This window comes from Triturus cristatus, chromosome 1_2 (genome assembly GCF_964204655.1).
Source record: "Triturus cristatus chromosome 1_2, aTriCri1.1, whole genome shotgun sequence".
NCBI classification, from domain to species: Eukaryota; Metazoa; Chordata; class Amphibia; order Caudata; family Salamandridae; genus Triturus; species Triturus cristatus.
The window spans coordinates 133,062,472-133,083,522 of record NC_140580.1 but is presented as its reverse complement, the minus strand read 5'-3'; the positions used below and the strand labels follow the sequence as shown (position 1 = coordinate 133,083,522).

Genomic DNA, 21,051 nt, shown 5'->3' with positions numbered 1-21,051 from the left:
TTGTTTTTAGTTTAACCTAGGTTTTCCCCCCTGCTTTTACTCACCCTCCGCATTGCCGCACTTAAATTGTCTCCCTCACCGCTATCTGGCGGCTCTGGCCCTCGCGTTGTGCAACTACTGGGCGCCATCTTGGGTTGGTTCCAGGGAAGCTCTTCTCCTCACTCGGCGCTCTAGCGCTCTAGCAGTCAGGTGGTCAGGGTAGAGCCCTATTTTAACTGGACATTATGACGCGCAGCGTGAGCGCCACAGTGACGCCGGAGTCACGCCAGAGTCCAGCCCGTCTGCGTCCATCCGCGCTGAGGACGGGCTGGCCGGCTGGACATCAGGTCAGTGTAGGGAAAATCCTATACCTCGTTCGTATTCTATGAACGATCTTCTCAGGCTGAAACCTCCCAGACTCCCATGTTCCCACAAGAACGCTCCGGATGAGTTTCTATTTCCGTTAGGCTGTGGATGCTCACTGAGAGGTTCTGGGGATTTGATTTCCCCCCCCATCCTCCCACTCGTCAAGACATAATACCGATATTGGAATCAGTCTGGTGAGTGACGATTGTATCCTTGTTAATGCCCGTTCACTGATAAAGAACAATACTGCATTTAGGGAGCTTGTACTGGACAGGAAACCCTCATGGGTCTTCGTCACGGAGACATGGGCAAGGGACTCCTCTGGTCCAGACCTTGTGGAAGCGGTCCCTATGGGCTACTGCCTGTCTCGGCAGGATAGAATTGGCCGTGTGGGAGGAGGTTTAGCGATTCTGTATAAGGACAGTTTCTATTGCCATACTCTATCTCTATCAGACCCTAAAGATAATTTCCAGGCCATGTATTTTTCTCTTAAAGGTGTTCTTGAGACCACTTTTAATGGGATTTTGATTTATCGTCCCCTGGTCCCAGAAGGGATTTTGGACTTCAGCTGCTCCACATTTTAGAACCCTATTTTGGTTGAAAAAATCTAACGGTTCTGGGAGACCTAAACTATCACTTAGAGTTGCAGGAGACCACTGATACTCTTTCCCTGTTGGAGGTCATGTCTGCTTGTGGATTGACTCAATTGGTCAGAGGTATTACCCATCGAGCGGGTCATACGTTAGACGGGATCTTTTCGAATGATGAGAGGTTGGTGGTAAAAGACCCCTTCTCCCTCTCATGGTCCGATCATTTGGCTGTCCCGTTTGAGGTGTCTTGCCCGAATGTGGACAGGCATGATAAAGCTCTGAGCAAATTAGAACTCCGTAGGGACTTTAAGAAAATTACTGACAGCTCTTTTGCCCCTTGGGCTCCCAGCCTGGCCATTCCTCAAGAGGAGAATGTTCAGGTGGCGGTTATGCAATTTGAAAAGACTGTCACCGAGGCAATAGATGAGTTGGCTCCTATCCGGGTGCGTTACTCAGCGAGAAAAAAGCCCTCTGCCCCTTGGTTTTCGGAACACCTAAGATCTCTCAGACAGGAAGTTAGGAGACGGGAGCGGCTTTGGCATACTAGTTGGGATTGGGTGGACAAGGAGGCCCACAAAATCCTGATGAGGAAGTATAAGCTGGAAGTGATAAGGGCTAAACAGGAATACTTTACGTCCCTTACCTCCTCTTTGTCCTCCCCTAAGGAGCTCTTCAGGATAGTGGACTCTCTTATGTCCCTTCAAACCCCGGACCCTGTTACTGCTTCGCAGCAGCTCTGTGACAGCATAGCTGTCTTCTTTCAGACGAAGATCTCTGATATTTATTCCGCCTTAGAGCTGCAGAGGACCCTGACTATTGAGCCCCCTGTATTTAGGGATGTGGCCCCTGTTCCCACGGTCCCCACGGAGAACTTCTCTCTGGGACGTTTGGAGTCCTTCCCTTTCCTCTCCTTGCAAGATTCAGAGATCCTCCTGAATAACATCAAGTCAGGCTCACCTCTGGATATTTGTCCTCTTAAGATCCTTAAGCAATGCAGGGAAACCCTTTTGCCCCCCCTTGTTGACATCATGAATAGGGCCATGAAGGATGGTATCTTCCCCCCTCAATGGAAAAGGGCGGTAGTGAAGCCTTTACTCAAGAAACCATCTCTTGATCCTGGGGTCTTAAAGAACTTTCGCCCCATCTCACTACTCCCTGCCCCTGCGAAGATGTTAGAAACTCACCTTAATAAGCATCTCGCAGCTTTTGTAGAAAGTACAGGCTGCCTTGATCATTCCCAGCATGGTTTCAGGAGGGAACAGAGCACCGAGTCGGCCCTCACCATGGTGTTGGATAATATCCGCACACGTGTGGATGGGGGCCAGACCGCCCTCCTTATCCTGCTGGACCTCACGGCAGCCTTTGATACCCTCTCTCCCTCAGTCTTATCATCTCGTCTGAGGGAGATTGGGGTTGAGGGAGCAGCCTTGTGTCTATTGACCTCTTTCCTCGGCCAAAGAGAGCAAAGAGTGAAGTTGGGCGAGTTTCTATCTCCATCCATGTCTGTGCAATGTGGGGTCCCTCAGGGGTCGGCCTTAAGTCCGACCCTTTTTAACATATATGTGACCCCCCTTGCAAGACTAATTAGATCTTTTGGGATGGAGGTAGTTTCCTATGCAGATGACACACAGATCCTCGTCTCTCTCTCCCAGTCAGTTAGGTCGACTGCCTCCAATTTTAAATCTTGTATGGAGGCAGTGGGACAATGGATGATCCATAATTCATTGAAACTGAATGGGTAGAAGACGGAGGTGATGGTGTTTGGAGGGAAGGAAGAGGTTTGGTCTCATGATTGGTGGCCGGACTCATTGGGAATGTGTCCTGATCCCGCCTCGTCGGCCAAGAACCTAGGAGTTTTGATCGACCCCACCCTTAACATGTGTCAACAAGTTAATAGAACGGTCTCTACCTGCTGGGGCATTATATATATATACTGAGAAAAATTAGACACTATCTCTCGCAGCAGGCAAGGAAACAAGTTGCTGTTGCTCTTATTGGTTCCCGGCTGGACTATTGCAATGCGCTATATGCGGGACTTAATAGAAGTCTGCTGCAGCGCCTGCAAGTAGCCCAGAATGCAGCAGCTAGGTTTGTCCTTGACCTGCCCAGACATGCCTCGGCTACTTCTGCCAGAAAATTGTTACACTGGCTTCCTATAGAGGACCGGATACTTTTCAAGACCCTGTGTATGACCTATAGGGCTCTAGCTAATGGTAGCTCTTCTGGAGTGGGATCTATTCTGTCTCATATAGCCCCTCCAGGAACTTGCGCTCCTCCAACAGACTTCTCTTACTAGTCCCCCGTATTCGGAAAGCTAGATGGGGAGGCAAAGCCTTCTCTTTTCTGGCACCTAAGTGGTGGAATGATCTTCCACTGAAACTCAGGTCTCTTCCCACCTTACAGCTTTTTAGAGTTGCCTTGAAAACCCGTCTTTTCGCAAAATCATACCCGTAGTGGTGCTCTGTTTTCTGATTTTGATCTGTTTGTAGGCGCCTTGATGCCTTCGGGTTTTAGTTGCGCAATATAAATCTATCTTCATTCATTCATTCAACTTTGGAAGCTGCTCCCGCGGAAGGACGGTGGGTTGGCAAGATGTGGGTTCGCGAAGGACTTTAAAACTATTGGATGCGTCACAGCCTGGCATATGTACATTTCATGAGGGAGAATTGTGCTGCGTTTTTGGTGTCTCCGTCAAGTCTGACTTCAATATGGCCTTGCATGTCAACGCGACTTCCAGGCTTGACTTGAACCTATGCTACATATGATATATTCTGGACCAGTGGGAGACAATGAACAGATAAAAAGCGATTTAAGAAAAAAAGGTAGCATTGTTTTCTACTGTGTTGAATAAACCACCTGCTTTTGGATGTTTGCAAAATGGAATAATTTTGAGTGCAATGTTAGAAAAGGGTGTATTTGTATTGAATTTTAAAATAGAGTTCTACCGCTTACACTGTTATTAAAATTGTATCATGTGATATATTTGTTATCCACTAACAATGGGCACATCTATCATATTCAATCCAAGATTGGTTTCTGCTGCCAGCCTGCTGCATCGGAGTCCTGGCGATCATATTAAATAATAGCTTCTCCTGGCTGACGATAACTTGGGCTTGTTATGAGCCTAGAAAGTGTTGAAAACCAGCATCTTGTGCAGGCCAGTATCTCTAAAAGCAAGAACACATTCCTTAATTTGCGACTGCCTGATCATCAGTTCTTAATAATATAACATTTGAGGCATGTTGCTGGCTCTACTCTTTACACCACTGTATTCGATAGTTCACAATGAATCTAAGTTTAAGGCACCACTGTCAGTGCCATTCAGTAGCTAATAGTGTCCCCCAAAAATAATAGCAAAGAGAATTTGTTGCTTAGTTCAACACTACATGGGATTTAATTTTTTAAGTTGAATTTATTTTAAAGTAATATTGGTATGCCAGAGAACCAACTCTTCCCGCAATTACAGGGAGGGACAAAATGTCGGAGTCCTGCAACGTCGATATTTGTCATCGTCCGACACCGCGCAACGACTGGCAATGCCAGGCCTGACAGGCCATCAGCATCTGGAGGATGTTTGCATCTTCAGCCAAGGAGTGAATCTGTCTAACAAACCACCTGCTCTAACCAAAACAATACCTACAAAAGCACATTTGTTTTCCTACATATTTGAGTTCCATTAGTGTGTAGCGAAAGAGCATTCTATGTTGAATGTTCCCATTAACTTTCGTTTGTTGAATTTTCCTATTCATTTTCCCTTTGTGCCTATGACAAGTTGACATAAGCATGGTACCATGATGCTGTTTGATTCAAATTAAATACATGGGTTGCAGACAGTACCCAAACATCTGAGATATAAATCATTCAATTCAAGCAAAGGGCAAGAAAAGCAGATCCCTGTTTGGACGGTAAAACACAGCCATCATGGGGTGCAATGGACCACTCACAACCTTTGACCCGGTGCCCCTTAACCTGCACCACTACTGTTACTGTGCCCCTCTTGGGAATGCTTAAATATACAAAGGGTAACCCTCAAAATATGGGTCTATTATATATATATAATACCAGAATGATTCTGCGGTAAGGTAACCAAAATATTTTTTCAATTATTTGGTAACAGGTCCAAGAATTCCCCTTAACAGATTGTGTAGTGGCTTACCACAGCACTCAACTTAGCCAAAACACACTGTATTTAGGAATAGTAAGACAACAACATTATATATAGGTGTTCGCACAGTGAGATTGGCGTAGTGCTCGGGAAATTGAGATTGCAACACAAGAATGTACAACATACATGACATTAATAAGTGCCTGTGAACCATTATGTTCAAAGTTAGTCAAATGGGGGTAGTTTGTCAACTCCTTATTTTGCCCCGAACAGTCAATCTGCATAAAGCTCATATTACATTGAGCATTATAGGCCCTCATGTGTGGGCGGTCTCTGAGAAGAAAGGTGCAACTAGAGAGGCCGGCAATCTGGACCCGCGATGAAATGCACAGATGGAAGGGATGCTAAGTTACCTATTGGGCATGCCCAAGATGAGCGTGTCTTTCACAGAGAGATAAAACTTGACCATGACCAGCCTAGTGGTCACTGGGAATCAAGTTGGGGATCTGAGACCTGTTCCTTCAGGAAGGGTGCCCCGCATCACTGTAGCCATCATGCCTATTCCAGTACTAGGTTGCCCCTATTTACCCATCTCAGCAGACAGCTTATAGGGTCAAGAAGCTGGAAATTAGCTCATCTCAGCAATAAGGGAACTTGACCAAGGCATGCTAAGTGGGAGAGGTTTGCACTACCAAAGGCCATTTTCAACTAACAGATGAATACAAATGCCTAGTTCTAGTCATTACTCTACAACTTTCTATAAGCATCAGCTGCACACGTTGAACAAAATGTGACCTTTAAAACGGTCCTCTGTACAGGAAATGTTAATGTCCATATTTGTAGAATTCATAAAACAAATTCTTGGTACTTTTCTAAGTACTTTCAATTTTGGCAGATAATAGAACCAAGACCGAGAGAGGGAAAAAGATTTTTCAGAATCACGCAAATCACACACATTTGGTCTAGTTAAGAAAAAACGTGTTATTTAAAGGAACTATAGCTCTTACCTGCAGGTTTGCACATGCTGGCAGACTGTTGTCAGTTGTTATTTCATTGTTGAGGATTTCAGGGCTCGGTGCCCTTGGCAAAGGGAGCCTAGGTTTGCTTCTGAAAGCTATCGTCGTTGTGGCTGTTGTCGTCTGGATTGGAGGGCCATGATCTTGCCAAATGTCTGTTCCATTGCCAAAGGCTTGGATTGCATTCTCTACACCAAACAAACAGACAAAATGTAATGCATGTTGCAGCACTGATGAATCATCATAAATAAATATGGCCAGGACTATCAACAAAAGGATGGACTTCCATTGTAGAGAAGAGACTTCCAGTTTGATAGGAGGAATGCTATTGCTATGCAATAGTTTGCTTGCACAACAACAACTATCTCCTTTCATTGCCAATGTGAGGGAATCGCTTGTGTGTGCAAACCTCCCCTGATGTTTCATGCCGCCCAAAAACAGGATTTTTCTCCTTGAACCTAGAAGTCATGGCAGCCTCCAGGTTCTAAGTGGCTCTTTTTCAACGTAACTTTTAAAGTCCAATGAAAAAAAATTGACTTGTGCTGTCTAGGTTACAAAGAAATAAAAACTGCAGTTCTCGAAACAAATATTTTAAGGCTAAAGAACTCTTTTAGACTGTAGGAAACAATGTGCATGTATTTATAATAAGATGCATTACTGCTAATACATTGGCTGTACTTGCCTGCATTGTCCTCACATCAAGACACTTTTGATTTTTCTTACTATATTTCAAAGCGTCAAAGAACTTCCTTTGCCCGACTAAAACTGCGGCACTTCTAATCCTGATAAATGATGTTCAGTGAGAAACTGGCTCTAAATGAGAGGTAATTTATTGGGATTTGCATATGCATATTTCACGGTGGGAAACATGCATCTGAACTGGTAACGCGCCTGCTAAGAAGTTTAAATTTCCCTTTTGGCCTTTTATTCCTCTTCAAGCAAAATTTGCCTAATGAGTGGATCTCAAAAGCATTGCTGACGCTGGAAGTTTCGGAACGCAAAACTGGAATAGCTTAAGAGAGTTCCATGGGATTAGAACGCGGCGTTTGTACGCAGCATAAATTGGCTGTCTTTTTTTTTTTTCTCTTCTGCAAAATGAATTGAAACAAAAAAAAATTTAATCAGATCTACAGGGAATTAGTGAGGATTTGGGGATTTTGTAGAGACAGCGCGAGAAACAAATCCTGTCTCTTTTGTAACATTTGTAACAGTGGTTTCCTATTAAGCTGCTGTCTTTGACATTAGACGTAACTTCATTGTCCTTTCCACCTACGCTAAGGCCACTTACATGAATCAATGAAAGAACACAGCCAGACGTCTGGGTCCATCATTAGACAATTCCCTTTTATAGATGTGATTGACACTCTGTTAAACCCATGGTGCGAGGGCATTGCAAACATCTGGTCAATTTTCATTGAATATAAAAGGCACAGAAGCACAGAGCCCTCTGTCTTGTCGTAACAAATGCATCACGTTCCTACAAAAATGGTCCAAAAGCAGCAACTGGATGGATCAACATCACCACTAGGTCATCCAATTTTATTAAAGCAACTGCATCAGCATCCTCTCAGGGCTTGGATTTCCTTAACAATTCCTGGAGTTCCAGTGTTTGTTCACTTTGATTCTACTAATCCGACAATAGAACTTGATCTCAATGGTTCTCTTCAGACACGGAAGACTTTGGCTTCTGGACCTCTGACGGTGTCTGTGTACCAGAAATACCGACTGTCGCCATGCACTGAGACCAATCAGACCCTAAAGATTCAATGCACACATGGCTATTCATTGTGATGGTGAAGTTACACAGCAGTACTATGTAAGATAATTATTCCTTCTAGGTATCGAAGCTAAACCAATATATCCTCCTGGCCAGGTGATAGCAAGTGACAACAGAAGCTTCCTTCTTCAAACCACTGACAGGATGGATTTCAGAAGGTTTTCATCCTTCATCTTAGGACAAAGGATGACGCAGGTGAATATATGGTTCACACGGTATCAAACGACCGCCCTTTCGTAACACTTATCACTTTCATGCCAGATAACGGACTAGGCCCAAATCACCAAGAGTACGCAAGTATTTTAAGCTGTACTGATGTAAGAGCCACATTCACCACTCACGGTTATACCACAAGACTGGGAGCAGAAATCGTCCTATTATAATTTCTTGTCACACGGCATCACAGTCAGAATCCCATGAATCCTAAAGAGACAATAGCAGTGGTGTTGCGTCTTATCCCCCACCCTTCCCTCACTGATCTGAATCTCTGTGCAACCCACCCGCTGGTAAAAGCCCCACCCACCGCTAAAAGTCCGCTCAAAATTTTATGAAATAGTCTCTCATTAACATATATCCTCTGCAGTGTGCCAATTTATAAAAGTGTTTGACTGGGCAAAGGCTGATGTTTGCCCAGCAAAGCCCTTGCTGCCCCACGGAGTCACGCGTTCACATCAGCCTGTTCTAGCAGGATGCCAGTCTTCATTGTAGCGGACAGTCCCGCTGTCAGTGACTTGTGAGCACTCTTTTTATCATTCTGCTGTAAATCGCACTACTTGATCCTTTTGTAGCATCCTTCCCATTGGAAGGTGCTGTGAAGTTCCCTTTGGATAACGCTAGCCAATGTTCAGACTTCACACAAATCAAAAACTCTACATCGCCTCTAGCACAGGGTATAGTGTGTCCTTCACTATGTGTTGTTAATGCGGGACCCTTTAATGTACACACTTCTTAAAATTAAGGATGGTCGGCTTTTTATTCCAGATTCAGTCCTTGATATGTTCAATGCCCTGCCTCGAACTCTTTTTATTTTTGCGCTTATCTCATCCTATTGCTCTGAATGGTTTCCCACTGTTTTGCAAAAATACCCCATGGAAGCACATTAAGACTGCTTATATCAATCTATGATGTTTCAGTTCACAGTACTCAAGTAGCAGTCCTTCTTCATGGCAACCAATTTAATCAATATTGAGATGTACAGGTCCTTTCGATAGCCTGCCCACCAAACTGCTATCCATATTTTGCTGTCAATTATAGGTAAACAAGCAAATAGAGTCTGCTAAAAGCAGCTCATTTAGTAAACATTTTAACTCCCACAAACTCTTAAGTCTTCTTCACTTGTGCAACTGATGTTGCTGTTATTTTCAAAGGGCCCAGTCAAATTGTCATTCTGTGTCTGCACAGAGGGTCGCAAAGCTTAACTGGTGAACTCAGTCCATGAGACGAATATTGAAAACAGTCCATGAGCTAAGGTGTTGTGTCCATTGAAAGGTGCTCTAAGAAAGTGAGGGCCAAATTTATGAAACTTTCAAGCAAAGCAACAAAGCAAGACACCTTGCTGTGCTGTGTGACAGGGAAAGATTCAGAAATGCACAGTATTTAACAATTTACAGTGCATTCCTGTCCTTTCCTAGCACAGGGGAACAATGTGCTGCCTTCTACTAATGCAGGCACCCATGCGTCATTCATGCAAAACACAGCACACATAGAAAGGGGGAAAAAGGAGGAGAAATAAAGACATTTCTCCTCGGTATGCCTCACCTCACTAAAGGTAAATCTGGGAATGCTCCAAAATCCATGGGTGAATGTGTGGGAACACTCACGCTCCACCCATGGAACGCCTCCCTGCCGCAGAGAATGCAAGGCAGTAATTTGTGCTGCCTTGTGTTATTCTAGATTCATCAAGCCATGCAGGGCCACGCAAGGTGGCATTGCATGGCTTGATAAATCTCACTTAGGTTTTGTGTTGATGCAAAACCTTGATATTTCTGCCCCCGAGATGAAAGAAAGAGCTACTTTGGTTCACACATGTCCTCAAAACCACAACTTTCAGTAAGAACCTCTAACAGATACAGCTGCCATTGCAGAGAATTACTTCAAAATCATGTTATGCAATGATCCTTTTGCAGTGTCATTGTCTTTCTTGTTGACTTAAATACTGGCAATATCAAACAACGTGTTTCATACTCACCTTGCCCTTTGTGCCCCAACCTAGACCCTGCAATCCAGCAATCAAAAAAATCACAGATTGCTGTTGCCAGAGTAAGAAGCACTCACAGAAATCAGTATGAGGATTCAGAACATCCCAGAGGAGAGGTCCATTGTGAGATTGATTTTGCTGCGGGATTAGTTTTAATCCAAGACCAATGCTGCTAGGGGTGGTGTACGCAGATTTTAACCTTGCCAAGAGGAGTTGAAATCATGATTTTACACTGAAAGGGGGCAGGGCTGGATTACAAAATCTACATAGCTAAGTATAGTGGGATTAGAATTGACTTTGTAAGTGATGGGTTCATCAAACACCAACATCGCTAGAGGTGATTGAATTTAAAGGCAGATATTGCTGGTGCTGGTGGAATCAGAGGACAACACTGTAGAGTGAGACTGATTTAAGACCCTCAAACCTGGGGGAAGGTGGAGTCAGACCTGTTGCCGCTGGGAGAACCGACCCCGAGGTTGGCATTGCTATGGATAGTGGGTTCATCGCGCCTCATTGCTGGATAAGGGTGGCCTAATTTGTGATCAGTGCAGATGGATGGTGTAACTGAAGAACTGCATTCTTGGTAGAGAGGCGGCGTAAGATGAGGGATAGTCAAATCACAGTCTGACATTAGCAAGGGGTGTGGAATGAGTGCTGGGTGTTGTTGTGGGTGCTAAAATCATACATTGACTTTGAAGGAGTGGATCAGTGACTGGCATTGCTGGGGAGTGGAATCACAGAAAATGACATTTATTCAAAAGCAGACATTGTTAGGAGAGAGCGGGATCAGATATTAGGGGATTGGTTACTGCAAGTCATGATGAAGTGACAGATGGTGTCAAGGGCTCATGACCCCTCAGGTGCAACAAGGCAGGTGGAATCATAGATTAGACCTGGTACTGAGAGGTAAAATTAATACTCAAATGGGGTGTTGTGGCTGGTATCCGTCCCCTGACCCCTGCAGGCCTCAGTAAGCAGTAAAGATACCCACGAATGCACGAGGCAGTAATATTATCTCCTCCATCTTAGGTAAACTGAGGCTCAGTTCTGTGCTGGTGTTTCTCCCAAATGCTCCTTTAATGTTTCTAATTCGCCTCCTGACACATCTCATTTCAAAGGGATTGGGGAGAGCTTGGGGCCCTCTGATCAGCTGCATGGGGTGTGACTTCACCAGGCAAAGGCCATTCACTTTGGGAACCGGTGCAGAGGAAACTTCACTCATCATTGAAATGCCATTAGGCCTCAAATACTTTTAACTTCCTTCCTCCTGTAGGCAAATACCTCCCAGCTGCTGTCTGGGCTTTTAGTCTCTCTGGGCACTGGAGATTTTGCTGTCTCTGAAGGCTAGATGTTAATTCTGGGGTAGCAGCCAAGTCTCTGTGCGCTCTCTGACAGGGGAGGGGCGGCGTCTGTCCAGGCCCCTTGTCTATTGGGCTTACCAGCCCAGCTACGAGCAGACGTTCCTACTCACACACCACCTGCGGGTACTTACGGAGACATATATTTTCCTTGAAGAAATTGAGAAACCGCTGGCAGTCATCCATGGTGTTGCCACTGTTGCTGCAGTCACACCACGGCGCCACCCTCAGGCTGCTGGAGTCGATGTAGTTTGGGGTCATCACTGTGCCTGTTGACAAAACATAGTATATTAGAAAAAGCGCAATTCTAGAAACTATTTCAATTTTTACTAATCATGAACATCAGTAGAGAAACTTTGCACACAGACCTGGTTTCTGAGCCAGCCCCAGTCTGATAATAACCCTAAATACTTCTCACGAATTTAACTTTTTAAATATATTCCCATTGACTGGCTTGGTTCATTGATATGACACTGGTCAGAGGCCTATAGGGTACCCAGCAGCGGCGCCCCTTTTCCCTGGAAGGGACCATTCTCTGCCAGGACATAGGGCAGCACAACTTCTCTTTACAAAGGATGTCTAAAATATACTTCCCAAGGATCACAGACTAGAAAAAGAGAAGTTCAGACACTAAAAAGCTGGTAGGGCTGGATAAGAGCCAGCTGCATGTTAGTCTGACTCGGGATTAGTGTCACCATCATACCGACCTATAGGGCAACCAGGCAGTGTCTGATGGGCTAGTCTGGGTCAGTGTGGGGGCCGGGTTTTTGGCTGTTTTGGGGCCTGTTTTATAGCCGGGTGGGCCGGCTTTTACCGTTGATTTCCTTATATTAACACAAGCATTGTGCATCAAACACAAATGCATGCAGTCTCCCATACCTTGCAAAATACCTATACAAAATTGGCTCAATTTGCAAATAAAGACAGCTTTTTAGCTATATGACTCACTAATGAAGGCCACTTTTATTTGGTGCCTGGGCCTATTTTATGTCTCAGTCCCTGATCTACCCGCCATCTGATTTTCCAGTATTGCTTCCACTACCCATGAGGTCAATTCAATAAATTGCTTTGGAAGGACCTTACCTATGAGCCCAGAGTAGGCCAGCAGGCAGTCAGCAAAGTTTTCCTTCAGGCATCCGCTGACAGACCGCGGCTCTGACTGGCAGTTAGTAAGAAAGTCAGCAAGGCGAGATCTGTAAGGAAAAGAAAGACGAGTTTACAATTTAAACCCAAAAATCGAATACTCGTGCTCACTCTCCAACTGGCCTGACCATGTCATTTGTATGTGTGATTCACATGTTGACGGCTTGGGAGGAGTGTAGGTCAGTCTATTTCACTTGCAATCCCTGGTAACCCCTAAATGTCACCCTTGAAATCAGTGCCACGGAATGTCTGGTCGTGGAGTTTTTGATAATCCTGGCGGGATGATTTGGGACACAATGCGCCAATGTTTCCACTCCCATGAGTGCTAGAAATTCGGAGGAAGTTCGTCATCAATCAACCAATCTTTATGGAATTGCGCGTACACACTGAGAACTCTATGGCATTCAATTGTGATAATATTCTATAAAGTCATGTATAATAATTACCAGAACATTGGAATTTCGAGAGCATTTTTTAAGACAATGTCTGTTATAGACTTTTCGCTTCAACATTCCAATGTTTGCCTTTCTGTTTCTCTCTTATTAAATTTAGAACATTCTACCCTAAGTGGAGGAAATGTTGATACACCATTATAGCCCTTCTGCTTCAGCTATACCAGTTGTTAAAGGCCCTCACTAGATTTACATGCCTGCTGCTCGTGTCTATAACTCAAGTTCGGGGCCTTTAACAACAGTTATAGCCCTGGGCAGGGGGCTCTGATGCTGCAATACACAGATAGAAAGAACTAAGCAAGGGACGCCCTTAACATCACTACCCCTGTGCAAGGAGTGGGGAGCACATGGATGAATCAAAATGAATCACAGATAATAGACAATACGTAATAGAGAGATAGGACAAGAAATATCAAGTGTAATTGAACAAAATAAAGTTTTATGGATTATTATATTTAAATTTGAAAACGTAATCAACACTGGAGCAATGTGATGCTTTAAAAACAAATTCCAGTAGAATCGAATGTTAAATAGGAACCTATAAAAAAGGAGTGTGCGGCTCCCATAATGCAATGTTTGCAGAGCCTTACATAAATAAGCAATGAGCATTTCAAAAGAGGCACAATAACTTATTTTCTTTGTGTCATTTGTCAATAAAACCTTTATGTGTACATTCAAAATTGATTATATAGTCAATGACGTTACATACTAATTACATGTATATGATCTCATAAAATTAGTGGGGCAAATAATTAAGCGATAATATATTCTCTAATATAACTCCTACACATTGACAAAAAATAGTTCCGGGGAGAGATGTTAGCAATAGCATTGAACATCTAATTATGCTGATTTTCAAATTGCATTCCTTATATGGTATCATATTAAACTTTTTTCAGATCCTGGTTACTAGGGCGAGGAAATGTCTTTATTTGTACCCCCTACAGCCAATAAATACATTGCTGGATTCTTCAATCATTCGAATAGGGGAATTAGTTGGATCCCGGGCATTTACTTACATGCGCACTCTGATTGGGATTGTGCACAGCTGAATTATAACAGGCTGATGTTTGGCAAGTTCCCCTTATAACTCAACACTTGAGATTTTTCCTTTTTTCCCCAATTGGGTGTCAACTTTCTTAAGACCTTGCAACCATCGTATGGATTTAGTTTTTTGTTTTTTTTAAGTGAAAACAAATGACCCCTAACACCATAGGAGTTGTCTTCTATAGTGTTGGGGTGAGTAGTTTACTTTCACTGTTTCATGGTGACGAACAGCAAACAAGCATTTACAATGCAATGGTCTCGGCATTGTTAAAGTTAGAGCTATTGGCATTGCTCATGACATTACTTTTGTTTATGTTTTTGTTTTTAAAACATTTAACCCCTTCCCCGCTCATGACGGAACCGCTCCGTCATGAGCCACGGTTGCCGTGTGCTCATGACGGAGCGGGTCCGTCATGCCGCGACCGTTGGCGGCCGCTCCGCCCACGCGGCGCTGTTTCCCCGCCTGTGCGGGGGGACAATGCAACTGGGCGGAGTCATGACGGAACCACTCCGTCATGAGCACAGCTCAACCGTGGCTCATGACGGAGTGGCTCCGTCATGAGCACAGCGCCACCGCGCTGCCCCCCCACACCCCCCAGCGCTGCGGCGGAATTTCCGCCGCAGCGAAGGGGTTAAAGAAATGGCATTGTTATTTACAATGTCAATAGCTTAATCACTCTCAAATGCGAGACCTATTGCATTTGCACCCACACACAGAGCCACCTACACACACACTGATTAAGCTATTGACATTGTAAACAACAATGCCGTTTCTCTACATGTTTTAAAAACAAAAACATAAACAAAAATAATGTCATGAGCAATGCCAATAGCTCTAACTTTACCAATGCCGAGACCATTGCATTGTATATGCTTGTTTTAGTCTGTAAGCACTATTTTCTTGAATGAGTTTCTCCAACTGCAAACACGACATGCTTTCCTGAAACATTCAGAGCGCCAGGCGCACAACACCCATTGGGCTCACCGGGCTTCAGCCCCCCCCCCCCCGTCATGTGTGTCAGCCCGGCTGAGACAGCCTTGCGGGCTGGCATCCTTCTAATTGCAGCCGGACCCGAGTACTTCACAGGTCTTTAAAAGACCATTTACTCGTTAATGAGGCTTTTGTTGTGTTTTCACCCCTTCTTACAGCCACTCTGACTATGGCTGGAAGACTTATCCCCCCCTCCCCCCCCCCCCGAAATCTTTTTCAGCCCCTTACCAAATTTGGCTCTAGTTGCCCGCCTGCAGAGCGCCATGCGCGCTTTAACTTTCCAAGCAGCCCAGGACAGTGATAGCTGTTCTTTGAATAGGTCTTGCTTTTACAAGAGTTTGAGCTATTGGTATTGTAAATGACAATGCCTTTTATTTATGTTTTAATTAGCAAAACAGATAAACAATAGGCATTGCCACTTACAATGCCAATAGCCTAAACTCTCACAAATACGAGACCTATTGCATTGTAAATGCTTGTTTTGTTTGTTGTTGAGGGGTTGGGCTGGCCTTCATGTCACGGCGTTTTAACTTAATCTGAAGTCACTCTCGAATAAAACTATATCAAACTGAGCGGCTTCCCGCCTCCAATGTGCCGAAAGCTCACGTGCTAGCGATTCCATTTGGAAACAAACTTGAGGCGTTCAGTGAGTCCTTGCACCTCGCGCTACACTGAGTGCCTGCAAAGAAATCATCCCGGAGCCACAGAGCATCACGGGAAGCCACATTCTACCTTCACTTTATTAAAAGGTGTCAGGGGCGCTAAGGCGGGTGAGCTCCCAGTGTGTGTGTGTGTGTGTGTGTGTGTGGGGGGGGGGGGCTGCATGTGGCCTATATAGAAGCAGAGGCCTAGTGAAGCTGTGAGGGGACAGCTGCAACCTGTGGTCACACCGGCCGTTTATATACTCACATCTTTAAACCGAAGTGTTATTACCCCAGCGTTACCTATGTTACCCACTTTGACGGATGAAAGGCTGAGTCTGCCCTGCAATTTGTGACTTGTAGTCAGTGTCACATATGCACTATACTCTCAGCTGAAAAGTATGATTGAGGGACTCGGGTATGGACTTTCTCCTGAGAAGTGTTACACTCAGCCCCAGCAGCCTGCCAGCATGCACATGCCCTTCCTGGGCAGGCCAGAGAATTGGTCACTCTACTCCCATTCAGAATCTTGGCCTCTCTGCTGAGATTTCACATGTCCCACGGCTACTAAGCCCATCCCCCATGTCATGTTTCGTCCAATCGAGACTTTTTAGCCAACTGAACATTGCATTGTGGGAAATGTGTGTGCGCGTTTTTTTTGTTTTTTTTATTTGTTTTTTATAAGAAAACAGTTATGAGCACCGCAGCATCCAAAGTGCTGCTGGCTGTAGCAAAGACAGAGTGAAAGTGCCTCTCAAGAGACGGGGCCTCTTGGCAGCGATACTACAGAGTTCGGCCGCACCCCAATCATCCCCCCCCCCCTCCCTCCGGGGCTGGCCGAGAACTTTGCCAGGGCCGGTTTGGGTTCCCAGTCCGGCCCTGTCCAGCACTGGTGCCCTCGGGGCCTGTTTCACCCTCGCTACAGGCAGCCCTGACTCTGGGATCTCCCTGCATATATTTAACCCATTCTGTACACGGTCGACTATTCCGTGTTCCCCGCGGCCCATTAAAAGGCAGGAATGCGCAGGAATCTGTAAAAACACCTCTCACGGCAGGGGGGACACAGAGAACGGAAAAGGCGTGAGGGTGAAAGTGCGGAGGTTATATACAGTGACAGAAAAACAGGAGAGAGGAGCGATAATGTTAAATGGAAGAAAATAGGGTGGAAAGGGAGATGCAAAAAGGAAAACGCAGGTAGAAAGATGAGAAAACTATAGCGTGATGGAGCATGAAAGTGTCAGGGAGGAGAGGAAATGGATGGTAGAGTGGTGAAAACAGAAACGGAGAAGGAAGACAGCCAGTGGAGGGGAACCCTGAAGAGTGAAGGAGAAAGTGATTGGTGAAATACAGACATAGAAGCCGGGCAATGGGTGAGTGCCAGCCTTCTTTAAATGTTAACAACTTTTATTAACGTGTGTATGGGCTGTTGGGGGGGCTCACTCTTTAGGATTGAGAGAGAGAGGAGGGCTCCATGAGGGGCTGATGACAATATGAATGGATAACAAGCCGAGGGCTGATGAGTCTGTGACAGTAACTGGAAGACACCGGAGCTCGGGCACAGCACTGCGGGGCTGCACCGGGGGAAGCACAGCCTGTAGCGCCCGGTTTTTATTCGGTTGGGTATTTTAGCGGCGATACTTTAGCCCTGCTGCAGAGACGCCGGTCTAGGCGCGCGCTTCTATAAATAACGCCGGCGCGAGGCATGCACCATCCGAGGACCTGGAGGCCGGGGATGCGAGAAGATGTAGCCGGGATGAGGTGCCGGTGCATCCCAGCGGGTAACAGAGGGCGGAGGACAGCGGCCAGAAGGTACGGATCTCCGAATCAATGAGCTATGTTAACAAGGCAGAGCAAAAGGCAAGCACACCACTGCCTTTCTCCGAGGCAGAGCAGAAATGCCTCGGAGAAACGCAGTGGCGTTTTCGGATTCGGGGGCGTGTTTTGCTGTTATCTACTCTTGCCATTGGCTGGAGGAGATAATTAGACTTTCTGCAAAAAACACGCCCCCCGATCCGAAAAGGACGGGGCCTGATCGGAGTGACGGGACCTCTTCTCCAATGGCTGGCCAGCATTGAAGAGGCCAGCCAATGGAGAACAGGGGAGAAGAGGGGCGGGTTCAAGCCCCTCTTCTCCAAGTCATTAAATCTCGGATCGAGACTGCGCAAGCGCAGCCTTCGAGCCGAGACCTAAAAACACGTAACACCGGGCGGATGGAGTTATTTGTACACCTCTGGCGGCCCATTCTCCATCGGGCTGTCGGAGGGGTAAATCAGCAATGGAGCCAGAGTAAGCTCTGTTGTCGACTTAGTTAAGGTCTACCCGTTTGTAAATCTGGCAGGCGGACCTTCAGTTTGACACATAGGGTACTCCATCGCAATTGCAACGGAGTACCCATCACCAATCTCTAAATCAGGACCTCGGACTTTTTAATAGAATCTGGTCAAATAATCCCTCTGACATTGCTATCATACTTACGAAGATAACTCTCCGCCACTCTTTTCCATACGAATGTGGGGGAAGGGAAGGTGAAGTAAGAACGTTTATTCCTCTGTTTATTTGTGAATTATTTTCCAAAAATCGGGAAATCTCATTAAACTTCAAACTGTTTGCAAAGTTATAAACAAATAGAAGGAATAATCTCAGCTGAAAGGAAGTTTGTGAGAGAAAACCATTTCAAATAATTCCTTTTTAGTTGTAAAATGTCTTTGCTAAATAGTTTCAAAGAGAAAAGTGTGCCATAAATATTTATTGTATGCTTGAAAATGTACCAAACAGAAAGTTGTGCGATGTTGAAAAATTTACAAAACATTGAAAGCTGTAAAAATATAGCAGCTTCAGCCAGCTATGAGGGTCACGATTAAAACTTTCCCCATACCTCGGAATCTCCTCTCTTCCATCACACATTCACGCTCCCACTGAAGATGGGCTGTCACATTCAAGGGCATCAGGTGTGGACGAGTGTATCATGCCCTGAATTAGCCATGGCTTGTTCTAGCTTTTTGAATTGACTACAAAATATTCTGGGATAGTTCCTATCAGCTTGTAGTATTAATTTTCAACGTTTTCCAACTTTTTATGCAGAGTATCAAGGGCCACAGTTCTGCTTTCTTCTCAACCAAGTACTATTGCGACTCCCAATATACAATCCGCTAGATGTTACTTTTGTTATCCTTGAAATTTGTTTCTGAATGTATTCTCTCCTACCTCAAAATTGATCATCTGGCCTGTTTACGATGGTACTAGCTATCTTCACCTGCTGTGCCCACTTCAGAATATACAACACCTCAGCCGTAGAAAACTAAACGACGAAACTACTGCGATGGACCGTCATTTTAAAACACAGTATGGATGGGGGGTTTCCAGCACCGTTTACCATCACCAGTAATTTAGTTGCTTCTGCATGCACTTACTTTATGAGCCTATTATTGTAAACTCGGTTATTAACCTGTAAAGTTTTCCTTCAGTTTTGTCCAAAATAATGCTGGCAGGTGTGAATAGGAGCGCAGGCACTGTCACGCCTCTTTAGTCTTCGAAAGTCAGATTCGAGGCAAAGTTGATTAATGTATATATAATATATCCTAGTGATTTTTCGTCTTCTTCCACATAGCCTGTTCCCTTCCTCTGCTTTCATCCAAGGACTGTACGCCCAGCACACTCCATTTACAGTGCCCGGTCTAAATACTTCTGCAAACAAATTCCTGAGGATACTCTTCTCAAATGAACCCTACTAACTTGCCAAGTCTTAAATTCTGCTCGAGGCATCTGTAGTAACTCTTTCCCAAATGGTTAACTCGTAATCTCACTGAGCCACATTAGGCATCAGCTTCCTTCTTATCCAATGTCCTCCCCTATAGCTCTATTTTTTAATACGCACTCTGACGTTTCCCCCCACAATCTCCCACAGTTCCTCATATATCCTCCTTGGATGCTTGGTGATGAGGGCACACACACTGCTGGTTACAAACAAGATGTCGGTTTAAAAATAAAGCATAAGAGGACAAGTGGACAGTCCTGCAGCTTAATTAGCAAGACTACCTTACCATTATCTTGCAAAGTTTGGAGATACTGGGACATTTATGATAAATGTGCACTCCTAAATGCATCAAAAAGCCTACACTACTGAAATAAGGCATACTGCAGCAGGTTTACTATTGGTCGTCTACACAAATATGGATCTGTCTTCAAAATAAGGATAGGGGTACAGGGAAAAGATAGGAAAAGGGTCTGTCAATGTTTGTGCCCTCCCTATCTATATGCCAGAAACACCAAAGGGAAACGTGACTGGTCTCGAAGAGACTAAAGGGCCACTCACAGGAAATTACCCATCTTCTGGGACCCCTTCTAATTCATGTTATGCCTCACAGTTTGAATAGGACCAAAGAGATTCACAAAAAATTGGAAGGCAGGTCCAAACCCCCCACCCTCCACCCCCTCCCCAGGTGTAATGCTTCATCATTGGGCTGTCCACGTTCCCCAGAAAAAAGTCTTAAGGTGAATGGGTTCCCCGTAACTACATGGAGTATTTCTGAGGGTGGTTATAAGTGGAACTAGGATCTGGAGAATATAAAAATCCCTAACTCCTAAATCTGAAACATTTCTATTCATTGAGGGCGGGCCAGAGGGATGATTAAAAACTATTGCGATACATGTGATTGCCTATTATCCCAGTATCTAAATTGGTCGACATGTTTCAGCCTAGAAAGGGTCCCTGACTTTCTTCAGGACCCAGCCAGATCCTCACTTTCATAACTCTATACTACAGTAGTACTCATGCATTCATCAGCAAGCTTCCACACTATACCTATAAGTACAGTCCTGCTGGACAATATTTACTGAGTCTGCAATATTTTGATTGTCTCTAACTCAAAGTAGAGGGGCCCCCGTCGAGGAGTTTGTGGGGAAACTATTGTATTTACACTTTCGTTAAAGGTGTTCGGTGTTACCTGTGCAATAAGGCGGGCCCTCCAGATACACTGACTATATACTGGAATGATTTACTGCTACATAAGTGACAAAGTCAGTTTAATTACAGACTGGCAGAAGACAATGCAAAATAGAATGACTCAATTTTTGACAGGTGCCCAATGCTTATATGATGTTTACTGCCCACCAGAATGCACCAGAGTGCTGGAACAGCAGCACTGTGGAGTGAAAGAGTGTAATATGTGCACGCTGGGAAAAAAGGTATTTACTGTAAGCGCGGTTTAATTTCCCTTGGTGCGTAAGATATTGATTCCCACGGTCATTACCCCGGAGTTATCAATATTCTCAGGCAGATCATTTTCAGAGGTTTCCACTGCACACTTGTTTTTGCTCTTCACAACATTTCTTAAAACATTTGTTGGTGCAAAAATCCCAAACCAGTTGTGCATCGAGTATTTATCTACGT

At 44.8% G+C, this 21,051-nt stretch overlaps 1 protein-coding gene across 2 annotated transcripts in view; it reads right to left on the bottom strand.

Moving 5' to 3' along the window:
• The window catches only part of GFRA1 (GDNF family receptor alpha 1), a 458,805-nt gene that overhangs the window by 56,210 nt on the left and 381,544 nt on the right, over window positions 1–21,051 (bottom strand). For both annotated transcript variants that reach the window (XM_085603274.1, XM_085603275.1), the window contains 3 exons: window positions 12,472–12,581; window positions 11,523–11,657; window positions 6,048–6,244 (listed from right to left, as the gene is read on the bottom strand). In XM_085603274.1, the coding sequence (XP_085459400.1) occupies window positions 6,048–6,244; window positions 11,523–11,657; window positions 12,472–12,581 (442 nt within the window). The remainder of the gene's footprint in view (window positions 1–6,047; window positions 6,245–11,522; window positions 11,658–12,471; window positions 12,582–21,051) is intronic.